Source organism: Rhyacophila brunnea, unplaced genomic scaffold (assembly GCF_057557595.1).
Source record: "Rhyacophila brunnea isolate RB1 unplaced genomic scaffold, BYU_Rbru_1.0 scaffold_9, whole genome shotgun sequence".
Lineage (NCBI taxonomy): Eukaryota > Metazoa > Arthropoda > Insecta > Trichoptera > Rhyacophilidae > Rhyacophila > Rhyacophila brunnea.
The window spans coordinates 31,254,446-31,269,065 of NW_028233361.1; the positions used below are offsets into that span (position 1 = coordinate 31,254,446).

The window sequence follows — 14,620 nt, forward strand, 5'->3', positions numbered from 1 at the left end:
GTGTGTCTAAAGCCGCGTTGACACGGTCCAAGTACGATCCAAGTAGACTTGGATAGGAATAATTAGTATGAAGATGTCTCATCCAAGTGACAGCTTCATACTATTTATTCCTATCCAAGTGACAGCTCCATACTATTTATTCCTATCCAAGTTAACTTGGATGAGTGGGACGCGGTCCAAGTAGCTTGGATAGGAATAATTAGTATGAAGATGTCACATACGAGTGCACTTGGATGGCACTCGGTCCAAGTGTACTTGGATCGTACTTGGACTGTGTCAACGCGGCTTTAGGGGTTCTTTTCGGAAAGAGTTAAAAAAAAGTAGAGGAAAGTCGACGTAGCGGTGGTGGAAGAGATCAAGTAGGTATATGAGCCATCATTGTGGTATTACGATCTGCTGCTCTTCACCAAGGACCAAGAGCTTCCAACGGTAAACAAGTCAAATATGCATTAGGAGACCGGGGATATTGAGGATGAATCTGTAATCAAATGATGAACTACTGTTCATTCTTAAATAATTTAAAAAATCATCGGGATAGTTTTGGCGTAATTCACGAATTAAGGGTAGGTGATCAAAACACCGTCTATAGTATTTAACCCAGACTTTTCGTTTTTTGTTTTGACTTAAACTTATACTTGCGCCTGCACAAACTCAGCTAGTATAATATTTCTTCTTTATAATATATCCATTTATAATGTAAAAATTAAGTGTGTACAGATGCCTTCTTGTACAAAAATAAAGCTAAACTTGTTCAAACGTTATATTTTGGTTATGCTGTGTTCGGAAGGATTTGATTGAATTGTTTTATCTCAGGAATGGTTTGTTTACGAAACTGTGTTTGAACTAAATGTCAAAATGCAGTGTGTCAAAATAACACACTCTCACTAAAACCGTTGAATTGTTGTACGCTTCAACGACTTCCACGATCACGCCGTAATGAATGAACGCGCGATATGCCTTTAGTTAGACGCTCAATCCCGGCGCGCGCTCCTCAAAACATGCGCAAAACGTTGTGCTATCGCGCAGGATATAGTTGAAATGTAACATAGACTAATATACTTACATGTAAATTGTATCAGCAGACATCTGACACGTGTGATATTACGCGCTCAATATCGGGTTCCGGCGCGTACGATCCTGAGTATGCGGTAAAGAATGTGTGTGTAAAGGCCGCTATTGTGGCTTTTCATCTACGAATTAATTCCAATGATAATCACACAAGTTCCCTAAAACCTCTATAATTCCATTGATGTTGCCAACGTGGTGACGTGTAATATGTAGAATTTCGGTAAAATTATAAATAAATACGTTATTTAAAAGAAATAATGTTTCTTCAAAATATTCCATTGTATATTTAGTATTACACAAAACGTATTAATTTAAGCTTGTTAACAGTATTCAAGAAACTGAACATATTGTTGACTTTATTACTAAAAGTTTCGTTACCCCAGCATAATTTTTACGACCACTGTCCATCATGGCGGCTACGGTAGGTAGGATTTGCGGAGCTGGACTGCTAAAAACTAATAGTGCTACTATTAAACAGGTAAAGAAATTTACCACATTTGCCAGCTAAACTTCGCAGACATTTCAATTCTATAATAATCTATTTACAATTTTCTTGTGTCACATTTACTTATTTACCCCATTCATAGTTAATGCACATTGAAAGTCAACTTATATTTCAGTTATTGTGGATTATATAGTGTTCTAGGATATAATCGGTGTATTTGAACATTTTAGCTTTCATCAGTTTTATATGTTTCTCTGAGAAACAGTGTTCAACTGTGTGTTGCTAAGATTTTTGTTAATTATGTAACAGCCGCCTTATCTAATTCTTCTAACCATCAATAATTTCAGATCAGCAAGTTGTCCACTGCAACTGGAGGTATCACCAAAGGACAAAAATATGTAAGTAATTAACGATAATCTGTGCCGCGTTATCAATCGTCTTTTTATAGTAAGTCTCCACGTAATGTTTGAAAGTCAAGATGTCAAGTAAAATTTTGACACTTCAGCATTACTCTTATACCTATGAAAAACTTTACGTTTTTACAGAAACGAAATCGGAAGTGTAGTGATAATATGAGTTTAGCCAATAATTTCAACCGAGACGGTTATAAGTTTGTCGGAATTTTCTAATAATCTTCTTTAATACACTAACATTGTATTGTGTAATATAAATACCAGATACCTATTATTTTTTAGTACATACCTATTGTGTTTTGGTGAAAATGACTGATCAGTGCATTTTGTTTATTGTTGTCATAAATATTTTAATTTATAAAATATCGGTTGCAGCTGTTGACAACATTGGGAGTAGTGGGTGGCGGTATCGGAACATTATGGTTCACTCTAGAGCAGTCTGTGAATGCTTCAGGCAACCAAGCCCACGTCTTTCCGAATAAATGGAGCCACAATGGAGCCTTCTCGTCTTTGGATCACGCTAGGTATTTCTCTTTCCTTTTTTTCTCCCGACTGGATGCATAATAACAAATTGTGAGAAAGTATGATACGTAGGAGTAATTTTTTGAGTTTCTCGGAGTCCTGTGTATTTTATTTAATTTTAGTATGTTTGAAACGATAACTGCAGTTAGTTAATCGTAATGCGAAAAATCGCCTGGTTTTGAGTAATTTTTTTGCATGGAAAACAAAATTAGAATCTTTTGAAAGATAATATATATCGGGCGTGTCCAACACGTCGATCGCAATATTGAGTCATGAAAATATTTTGTAATATAATATGATTTTATTGAAATTTGAAAGGGAAGCATCAATAATTATTCCCTTTTGCATTTGCTTAACCAGCTTGAGTGAAAGTCGTTTTTAAATTAACCAAGAAGAAGTCTGCTTGACCTCATCGTATCACTTGATTGTATTGCATCACTCACGGCCTGTCACAGGAGTGAGAGAAAGAGAAAATGTGAATACCTGTGCTTTAAACTGAAGCGTAGTTTAATTTTACAGTCGCACCCCTTTGCCCGGTAGGAGAATAGTTTGACGATGTACCGAAAGACCAAACTATCTTTTTCACGACGAATGAGAAATTAAGTATTTCTTTGTGGTGGTGAAAGAATCTGTACCTAACAACTCAATGTCCTAAGCTGAATATAGTGCGTTTGTTTAAGTTGAAGAATAACAGCGGGAGACTATGGTAGATCACCGCCACTTTTGATGCTGTATAGCAGATCACAACCTACTTGAAGTTGGACATGCCTGATATATATATTTCCATGAACTTTTAGAATTTTCATTTAGATATCGAAAGTTTGTGTTGAAATATTGAAGAAATAAACACAGTTTTTATACCTACCATATTATATTGTAATATTCATCTTATGGTTTACTTAGAAATTAAATTGCTGGTACATAAATTATTGCACAAGCCGGGACGGAATGACTTTCAATTAAATGTTTACTCTACGAGATGTCGGTCAGGTTCATCAGAATGGCTACACCTAGCAAAGTGGCATGATGCCAATTCCGTATCACATATTTCCATGTGTCTGATTGTAATTATAGTAATAACATTATTAAAACATATCTTAAAAATTCTATACTTGCACTCGAAAAAGAAAACATTCCAATGAATATTTGTACCAGCACGAAAAATAATGATAGAAAACCACAACCAATTTAGTAGACGTAGAAACGAGATTTAAGAAATCTGTATTTGCATTCGTTTTGCCGTGTGATTACAGATCATTTTGCGACTAGTGAACATTCTGAATGTTGTTGAACACGTACGGCTTATGCAATTTTTTGTCATTTAAATATAGAATATGATAGTTCAATGCATTTGGCTACCCATCTATTAATATGATCTGGCCATTGACCAGTAGTTAAGAAATAACTTACAGACATACATACCAATTTTATGTCACTTACGGTATATTCTACATTATACAAAAAACATACTTGTCTTATCTGTGTAATGTTGCAAGGTACGTTGTGAAGCAAAAAAGTACTAGACTACATAACATTTCAATTGTATTTTTTTATACTGTTATTAGTAAATATAAAACACCCAATAAATGTTACTAAAACAAACACTTGAAACAATATTAGTTTATACTGCCTTTCACAAAATCTGCAAAACGTAGTATGTATCCTCTATTTTTTTTAAAATTTCGAGTCGAATTTTGAACTAAGAATCACAATAAAGTAATAGATTTTGTTTTACTATCAAATATAGTATTATTACTTAGACTATAGATACATCTAGACGCCACCCGTTGCATTGCTAAATGAAGCCGCGTGCCTTGCGTTTGGCTTGTGAGCGAGTGAACGAATTCGTCTACAAATGTTCGAGGCCATAGACCATTTCGCTAGTGCTCGCCCAAAATGCTCGCACTAGACGCTCAGAATTAAAATATAATTTTCTATTTTTTTACGTTATATAGTATTTTTAAGCGGTCAAAATGCAACCATTAGATAAAGATATCCATGATTTAAGTTATTTTAAAGAAACACTAGGTCACTGATATTAAAATATGTAATAAAATACAAATAAATTATCACGAACATGTATCAACTTACTTATGAAACGTAATACCATCTTCTTGCTTATCAGTACGGCTAACATATTTTAAGACAACACACAGAACCATCTTTTCTACTTAATTAACCAAAAATATTTACCACTGACTTTATGTTTAACACAAGAAATATCAATTTTAGCAACACGAGCTCGCAAGTTATCGACCCTATGTGAAGCGTTTCACCCCGATTTGATGGCGATACTTTTGGAAACTGGCTTGTAGCTAGTAGACCTTTTATCTTATTCTAGCGCGTGTCGCAGAGATTGTAAGGGTGCCGAATACTTTCTCACTCGCACTCATGCATCGTTTTTGTTCAGGCCTTGTATTATTACCATTTAACCAAAAAACTGAACAAGAATTTACAATGATAAAAAAAAATTAACTGAAATTTTCTTGAGATTTGTCGAATGTGGGTTAGTTCGTTTTTGTAAAACTACATCCACTTGTGAACACTTTGGTTCCAGTATAACTTTCATCCGGTACATATTTCATCTCAATAATGATTCATTCACTGAATTTACTAATGTCAGACTTTTTTTATCTGCCAAATAAATCTCTAGAGCTCATGTTTGAAGCTTGTAACAGATTCGAAATGACCTGCAGCAAATTTAATCATTATCCTTAGTAACTTTATTATCAGCGACACTTTAACCTAAGTCTTTGGACATCTTCGGGTGTTATAATATATTGTCATTGTTCTATGCAGTAGTCTTTTATTGCAGTGTGCGAAGAGGCTATGAAGTCTACAAGCAGGTGTGTGCCGCCTGCCACTCTATGCAGTACATAGCGTACCGCAATTTGGTGGGAGTTACTCACACCGAGGCTGAAGCCAAAGCTGAGGCAGCAGAGGTGAGTTCCCAACACCATTCATCTCGCATCCCAAGCCGAAGGAATAAATTCAACGAATGGAGGATTAAAAATTCTGGAATCCGTTGTCAGTAATGAAAATCGCGGCCTACTATGCACTATTCATTTTGTTTCAGTCAAAGCATTTAAAATTGGCATGCCAACATTACAGTTACATTACTGTGTTATCAGTTATTACTAATTGTTTTTCTGTACAATAGTTACGAATGAATGGGTATGTTAATGGAAATGCGAATGGAAAATCACCACTTTTCGGAAGAACCAAAAGAAGATTGTGTTTTTGACAACTTTTCTACAGGAAGGGAACTTCCAAAACATAAACCAAACCATAATAGATTGAAGAATATTTTCTATTTAATAACCTGCTTTATGCAGGGTTTAATTGAATTTTAAAAACTAATCGATACCATCTGCAATTTATATTCCTACTTCAATGAAAATAAATAAGTACATATGACTATTAATGTTTAGTGTGCACTATTTATGTTGGATCTCTACAGCCTACCTCCTATGCTTTTCAGAGCTATAAACTTGGAAAATGGGTCTGATCTTGGTAGTTGAAATATTATATAGAAATGAAGTTGTTAAAATTGTTATGGAGAAATTGTTAATTTTATTTTTGCGTGGGTACTTGGATCCAACTATGCATAAATGTTTTATTTTTCTTTCCAATCTAGTGCATGGTGAAGGATGGACCTGATGAGGTCGGTAACTATTTCATGAGGCCTGGAAAACTCTCCGACTACTTCCCGGCACCTTATCCTAATGAGGAAGCCGCTAGGGCTGCCAACAATGGTAACGTGCATTATCGATCAATCAATGTAAAACTAATACTATAATTACTGTTTAACATTTAAATCATTGCAGCAGTTTACTGAAGAAAATGGATAGTTTCATTCACCGAGTACTTACTGTAAAAATACATTCTATAAAGGTATACATGACTACCTCTTCGAGTGTGTCGATAGTTTTGTTTACCTCGGTACCAACAACAAGAATGTCATAAGTGAGGAAATAAAACGGGAGAGACATAGCGGCAAACGGGTGCTACTTTGGTCTACAAAATCAGCTAAAGTCTCACATCCTCTCCTGTCAATGTTAAGATGTACAAGATGCTGATCTGACCAATACTGACCCACGGGTTGGAGTGTTAGACTCTTACCAAGGCTGATGAGCGTGCGTTCGATATATTTGAGAGGAAGTTGCTCCATAGGATATATGCGCCCATACTAAAGGAGATGAATGGCGTATTTGGCATAACCTGGCGGTCTATAACCTCCTACCGAGAAGAATGTATCTCCACATTCGTTAAACTGGAGGGCGGATCATGTAACAAGAATGAACAGTGCTCAACCGCCGAGAAAAATCCTGGATACCAGACCGGACAGTCGGAGGTCGATTGACAGGCCCGGACTCCGGTGGTTGGACGGTATCAACAGAGATGCTAGAGCGGCCGGCGCAGACCCCTGCAGGACACTGGTCTAAGATAGGAAGTAAAATTAGCAATAAAGAAATTTATAAAGAGGTAGGTTTGTGATCTGATATTGGACCGAATGAAAGATAGGTTTGAATATTTTGTTATATCTTCTAGCCTCATATCTTTTTTGTTGTGAACGTTTAGAGAATACAGAGTTAATATTTCTGAGAATAATTATAAAATTACACTGGAATTATACACGCGTATGGTGCTATGCAGTGGCGGCCGGTGATCATAAAATTAGGGAGTGCATGCAAAGACATGCATTTTCCGTTTTGTGGTATTGAAAAAAATCGGCAATAGCCTTCAGAGTGGAGGTAGGCTTATGCTTAAATATATAATACATCTTGGTGGGGGGGGGTTGAGAAACGAAACGACGCTCACATTCACCGATAGCATTTATTTATTGTCAAAGTCCAAGCTTCTGGATATGATAGGTATGATGCAAAAGGCATACAAACTCTTTTCGATTTTTATTGTAATACATTTCATATGTGCCAACGTAGTTTCCACGTTTGATACTCCTAACTTCCATAAATTATAACTGATGCAAGTATTTTAGACAATATGTCATTGGTACAAAGCCGTAAACCCCTCATTTGTGTAGCTCCGATAGGTAGTACGCGGGTTATGGTCGGTTGAAGTTCACATACTGACGCAATTCGGGCATATCTTATACTCCCCTTTCGGTTATTTGCATCCCACATTCACCGCATATACCTACGCGCTGTATCATTTTGATAAATACTATGGATCGGTGATTTTGCAACGGGATATAGTTACTATCTGTTAAAAAATTGCTAATACTTTGTACACCTCAACTCCAGAATTGCACTCCAAATGGGACTGATTTGAAAGACGTATTCAAAATGAAAAATACTTCGGTAACACGAATATTGTATTTGATAGAATAATTTATATTTCTTTTCTTCAATAATTGACATTGGAAAATTGCTTTGTTCATCTTCTTAAAAAATATTTTATCCTCTTTTACGTTCAAAATAACGCTCATACTCCACATACACTATTGAAATACCTAATATTGTAGAAATTGTTACAATGTAACGCTTTTGTTAAATAACTACTTCTCTTAGAGTAGTATAAGTAGGTACGTAAAAAATTGTAGTATGTATAGGTATTATATTATGTAAAGGTTATTAATAGTTTATCAATTACTTACTTACAAGTTTACTTTGCTCTAGGCATAATAAAATTATTTAATTTTTAAAGGTAAAATAATTATAAAATTGGTATTTGTATGTTGAGATTGCTACACCTAACTTAATGAACACAATATCACTCTAATCGATATTTTGATCGATTCAATATTATATGGCAAACAACGTAGCATTTACCTCATAACGTACGAAATAATAATATAATAATTTGAAATATTACGCGGGAATCTTGTACCGACTTCAAAAGCGTTTGTGAGTTGTTATTATTCGCGCCAGTCAAACACAGCATTGTCGTGAAATGTCGTGTGCGCTCGTAAGCTCAGATTGGGAGGCACAGTGTCCCAAGTGAGGTAAATATTGCACGTTCGGAAATAAAAAAAGATCACAACTGAGCCCACATTATCGGCAGCGTGAAAAAAAAATCATCGCCAGGCGGTTCGATTTCTCTCCTGCACAATTAATACTACGAAGGACGTACCTACGCATACATGCAGGCTGCCAGAAATTACGCGCATTTTATGCGTGCAGACGGGCGACAAATTAAAGATATTTTACAATAATTAATTCATACAATATGTAGGTATTTGAATAAGTACTTATTATTACATAGTTACGTAATAATTTGGGAGATCAGTGCACCTTTGCTCCTATACAAGAGCCGTCCCTGGTGCTATGTATAACTTTTTTTATAATAACTTAATGTCATAATATTCTTAGTTTACTAAACTGTCAAAAAAAGTATTAATAATAAGTATTGTGAAAGTGAAAGGTGTCTTGCACTATGAATCAGTAAAGACACTATTCTCTATCTGAAAAAGATGTCATACATGCAGTTCCAGGCTTTAATGAGAAAGTTATAGAGGTGTTCGCTGAGCAGAAACAAGGCAGAAGAGATTTTTTTTAAAAAGCTAAGAAAGTATTTAGTACACGTCCAATAAAAGCAATTTTGGACCTGCCCTGCGTTGTTTGGCAACTTATGACGATAAAAGATTGCGGTCATTTTTTAAACAAAAATTCATCGTACAGGGATAATCATGTGATTTAATGGTAATAGAATCGGAATGCATACTTTTTATTAGTACAATCGAACTGGTGAACATGTGACACAACAAGAGCTCCATTAATTATTTTGTCATATGCTGTAGGTTTGTTTTGTCAAATAGACCAAATATCAAATGTTCAGGAAACAAATTTCAATTTAAATACATGGAAGTATTTAAATAGTTGTTTTTACAGCATATGAATGCTGTATTCATTACAAAGTAATTTAAAGAAGAGGATGGTTCTGGTCCATTTAGATACAAAAAATTGTTCTGCATTAAAAGGTCAATTTCGACAAAAACGGATATTCAATTAAAAAATATAGACAAACTAATCATAAAGCGACAATATATTAAGATAAAAATTATCATGTCATTATTTATCTTATCTTCTCAAAACAATATGTAATATTAACTTATTATGTGCGGTGTCCTCTTGAGTATTTTGCGGATACATGCGTATTTTATTTTATTATTTACTAATATTTGCAGTAAAATTTTATGTGCATGTAATTGCAAGGGTCGGCATTATTCGCTCACTACAGTAACAGTCTTTTCTCAACAATCGGATCACACCGTGATGTATTTAATATGAATATCTGAACCAGCATTTACTTGAAATTGCTGACTCTGAATCGGTGTTTCCCGAATGGGTTGCTACAAGGTAAAATTGAGGTTTCTGCGACGTTTGCTGATTTCTGTAATATGATTTTGACAAATTAATTTGATTGATGGTGACTAGTTTAAAATACTTCAACCACAACTAAAACTGTGCTAGAAGGAGCAGTCCAGATTATTGATTTTATTTAATAATCAAGCATTAGTCATGAAATTTTAAAATTATATGGTGGTATTATGGTGATTACCACTCACCCCTACTTTTGCATTTGGAAAACCGGTGGTAGTAAAAGTCGTCATGTCGACAAAAATTTTGTGAATGCATATCGCCACCCGAGAACTACAGGGTCTAAGTGGACAACTGCAGCAAAAAAGTTATGGGCTGTTGAAGTTTTGAACGCTTGTATTTTGTTAATTGTGAATGTTTTCAATTAATTTTTTGATTGAATATATCAATTATGGTACTGCTATGATGTAACTATCAATAAAACTACGTTAAAACTAGTTTTTAATAGTTAATTTTATATATCATAAATTCAGTTAGAACTTTGTCCACCTGAAACTCAAACAAATCGCCTTTACTACAAGGTTCTAACTGAAATTTGTATGGAAATCCTGGTGATTCAGGACACATAGTTTCACTTTTCATGTTTAAAATAAATAAAATTCTTGAAATTTATCTAATATATTTTTTTTCCGGAGAAAATGTATGGAAATTGTTGGGAAAATGGGATATTCGGAAAAACTTAAATATTGTTTTGTAATTTTTGTTTAATACTATTTTAAAATGAAAATTATGTTGAAAATATAATTTAAAAATACAAAACTATTGTTGATGCAACAAGCCCAATGTTGATGGTTCAATTTCAACTGGCTTGTTGTCTTCATCTATATCAGATACCTACATTTATTGTAATTGTGTATACAAGATTGTTGTTACTAATGGCTGAGGGAATGTTGTGTAAAAATTCTTCTATTAAATTATTCGCCTCAGTTTGAGAATAAACTTCAAGCCAGCAAGAGGCATATCTTTCAGTATCATAACATCATAATGATATTGTATAATTAATATAACTCAATGGGAACTCTCGGGAATAGGGATTCTTCACCTCATCTACTGAGATTTGACACATCTCAAACATTTATATGACTTCCAGTGGGTCTATTCTATACTTATCGACCGCTGAAGTGATAAATATTATCAAACTTAGGAAAGGTTTGTATCAAAGTATTAGCACTTATTGTTACAATTACAACCAACTTATTGTAATTGTAACAATAAGTGCTAATACTTTGATACAAACCTACCCTAAAGCCGCGTTGACACGGTCCAAGTACGATCCAAGTAGACTTGGATAGGAATAATTAGTATGAAGATGTCTCATCCAAGTGACAGCTCCATACTATTTATTCGTATCCAAGTTAACTTGGATGCGTAGGACGCGGTCCAAGTAGCTTGGATAGGAATAATTAGTATTAAGATGTCTCATCCAAGTGACAGCTTCATACTATTTATTCGTATCCAAGTTATCTTGGATGAGTAGGACGCGGTCCAAGTAGCTTGGATAGGAATGATTAGTATGAAGATGCCTCATACGAGTGCACTTGGATAGGAATAAATAGTATGAAGCTGTCACTTGGATGGCACTCGATCCAAGTGTACTTGGATGGTACTTGGACCTATATTTTAACAGCAGCAAGAGGTGCTGTTAAAATATTGCACTTATTACAACAATTACAACCAACTTATTGTAATTGTAACAATAAGTGCTAATACTTTGATACAAACCTACCCTAAAGCCGCGTTGACACGGTCCAAGTACGATCCAAGTAGACTTGGACAGGAATAATTAGTATGAAGATATCTCATCCAAGTGACAGCTTCATACTATTTATTCCTATCCAAGTGCACTCGTATGTGACATCTTCATACTAATTATTCCTATCCAAGCAACTTGGACCGCGTCCTACTCATCCAAGTTAACTTGGATAGGAATAAATAGTATGGAGCTGTCACTTGGGTAGGAATAAATAGTATGAAGCTGACTACCTTAGCATCGATAATCTCTCAGATCTGTGTACATTTTACATGATGTGTTTTGTACATTGATATATTACTGGATGAATCATATGCTTCTTAAAATGATGCCCGATTTTCAGCGACTCGGCCTTTGTTAAAACTTACTGAGTAAGCCCGGTCTAGCTTGCATCTTACTCTAACTAATAGTCAGCGCATGACGACTTGCTCTGTCTGTTTTGCGTTGCAGCACCCTTAGGTTCACTATTCCAAGAACGCAAATTTAGTTTTACAGCCAGGGCAATACGGGTGAAATTCGGGAATCCATGTTAACTGTCTTAACGCATTATACCTACAAGGAAATATTATAAGACGATATTCGTTATATCTTTTGTGGTACATTTTTAAAATGACACTTGTATGGGAACTGCTCATCTAGTAGTATATCAATGGTTTTGTAATACATTAATTCTTGGAAATCGTTGATTACATACTTACATATTACCAATGTAACAATATTTTCTCTAGGTGCTTATCCTCCCGATCTGTCATACATTGTGTCTGCAAGAAAAGGTGGCGAGGATTACATATTCGCTCTGCTGACCGGCTATGTAGACCCACCCCCTGCCGGCATTGTGTTGCGAGATGGCCAATATTTCAACGCGTACTTTGTGGGAGGTGCTATTTCTATGGCACAAGCTCTCTACACTGAGGTATGCTATGATGATCTTTAATTTTCCATGTAGATTAGGGAAAGGTTAAGTTTCACGACCCATGAAAAAAAAATCTACGGTATCACAAAGTTGAGCATTTTTTAGCTCTTCCAGCCTAAAATAAAATTGTCTGGAATCCAACTTAAGACGTTTTGTTTCCTCTTCTTCCTAAAGTTTTTAATATGTTATGTATTTTGTAATGTATCGTATGCTATTAATTATCTCAAAAATTTTGTTATCATTACTAGGGATTGCACACCCAGACATTATTTTCAGATCCAAAATTATGGGATTAGGAAAAAATCTGTGAATTAAAATGCGTTGGCTTTGAATTAATTGCGTCTGACTTAAATCTTTCAGGCTATCGAGTACACCGATGGAACGCCACCGACCGGAAGTCAGCTCGCCAAAGATGTGAGCACATTCCTCAAGTGGACATCGGAGCCCGAGTACGACGACCGCAAAAGGATGTTCATCAAGTCGATCGGAATCTACGCCGTTCTATTAGCCACTGTTTATTATTTATACCGGCACAAATTTTCCATTATGAAAACTAGGAAGTTGGCTTACAAGCCGAAAGCATAAGTTTATCAAAGAAGTGCGGGGCGAAATTTAAATTGTTGTAGTGTAAGTAATTTGGTCTACGTAACAGGAGATTATCACCAGTTTCATTAATGGTATTTAGTGGGCATGTTATGATGTACGACAAAGCATTGTGAATGCTTGTTAACGTTACCATTTAGATAATTTATTACACCTACTTTGTTCTACGGATAAGCTACACAGCCATCTCTAATAATTTGCGGATAATGTTAATTAGTTCAATTTTTATTTAAGATTTATTCATGTTACATATTTTTAAACAATGTATTTAGCGAATAAAAGTTACTTAAAAGAATCAACTCTCCATTTGTCTTAATTTCATGAAATGGTATTTTGAAATAAAATTGTAAATATATTTAAATAGATGTCATTTTATGGATGGATAAATTTTTTCTTATTGAGGTATTATGTTATTTATTTGACCGTGAGATATTGCATAGCTTACCGATGAGCAGTATAATTGAAGCTGAACAAGTATTTAATGTATTCAATTGAATGTTGAATAAAATCAAGATAACGGAAATTTGTCTGTTTCATTTACCACCACTGAAACCCATCCGTCCACCATGCCGAGTCATATTATTTTCTAATAAACAGTTGTCTTATAAGTTATACCGAGTGTCATTGTTACACAGTAAATCCTCAAAGAGCTATAGTACAACTTCTAAACTGTGGTTGATATGTTGGGGACACATATGTATTGCTATAGTAATAAATAATGGGTATACACTTTTTAAGTACACACTCAGGTGGGACCTAATTGGTCTAATTTCACGGTAATTTACTTTGTTATGCATTAATACTTTGGACGCTGAAGACGCACATGCGCGTAATGACCAGGTGGCCGATCGATGTAATTAACGTGCATTTTAAATGTGCTAATTAAAAAATCATTATCTACTCAGCAGTGAATGCGTTAAAAGTAGTTTGTGTTACAGATGTTTTTGACACGTCTCATCTCAAAACTGTCAACTTACCAAGTTCACAACAGTATAAATCTATTACAGGAGGACCTCGACTTTCGCACATAATTGGTTCCTGAAAAGGTGTGCGAATGTTGAATGTTCGAAAGTAGAGGAAAGTAAAAAAAAAATTAAATTGTGTGTATTTTGAAATAAGCATTTATCAAGTAAATATAAGATGTTTAAGGTGATGTCTCTAGGTAAAGTTGTTATCGAAAAATAGCTAGAAAAGTTTATTAATCGGTAAATATATATTCAAAAGTAATGAGAAAAATAAAATAAAAAATTAAGATGTATCGTGGAGTTCTATATACCAAAAATACGTGTCAAATTCGGTACATTTCTATCGGGTGGTAAGAATGAATGACATAAGATTTATTATCAAAATTACGATAAAAATGTACGTAAATCTATTACCTAGGGAAACGCTAAACGTTAATTGGAATTTATTATATCCTTATATCTTTTTTTTCAAATTTAAAAAACATCGATTTAGAGGTTAGAAAGCATGCAATTAAAATCGAAACATCTCGGTTCAGACGTAATTTATCGCAAAAAACGCTTAGCGTTTCTATTAAAAATATTATTTAATAATTTTTAGGCT

General features: G+C 34.6%; 1 protein-coding gene across 1 annotated transcript; it reads left to right on the forward strand.

Annotated features, from left to right (window-relative positions):
• The first annotated feature begins 1,463 nt into the window (after positions 1-1,463).
• Positions 1,464-13,577, forward strand: Cyt-c1 (Cytochrome c1). The gene is made up of 7 exons (XM_085959708.1): positions 1,464-1,546; positions 1,861-1,911; positions 2,302-2,450; positions 5,264-5,390; positions 6,086-6,203; positions 12,267-12,451; positions 12,812-13,577. Exons 1-7 carry the CDS (start codon positions 1,478-1,480, stop codon positions 13,034-13,036), a joined length of 924 nt encoding a protein of 307 aa, XP_085815834.1. The 5' UTR covers positions 1,464-1,477; the 3' UTR covers positions 13,037-13,577.
• Positions 13,578-14,620: the final 1,043 nt, after the last annotated feature.

Bases quoted from the DNA above. Each gene is read 5' to 3' on its own strand.
- Cyt-c1 (XM_085959708.1), top strand. From the start codon at position 1,478: ATGGCGGCTACGGTAGGTAGGATTTGCGGAGCTGGACTGCTAAAAACT. The intron at 2,451-5,263 runs GTATTTCTCTTT...CTTTTATTGCAG, and splicing joins TCGTCTTTGGATCACGCTAG to TGTGCGAAGAGGCTATGAAG. The intron at 12,452-12,811 runs GTATGCTATGAT...TAAATCTTTCAG, and splicing joins CACAAGCTCTCTACACTGAG to GCTATCGAGTACACCGATGG.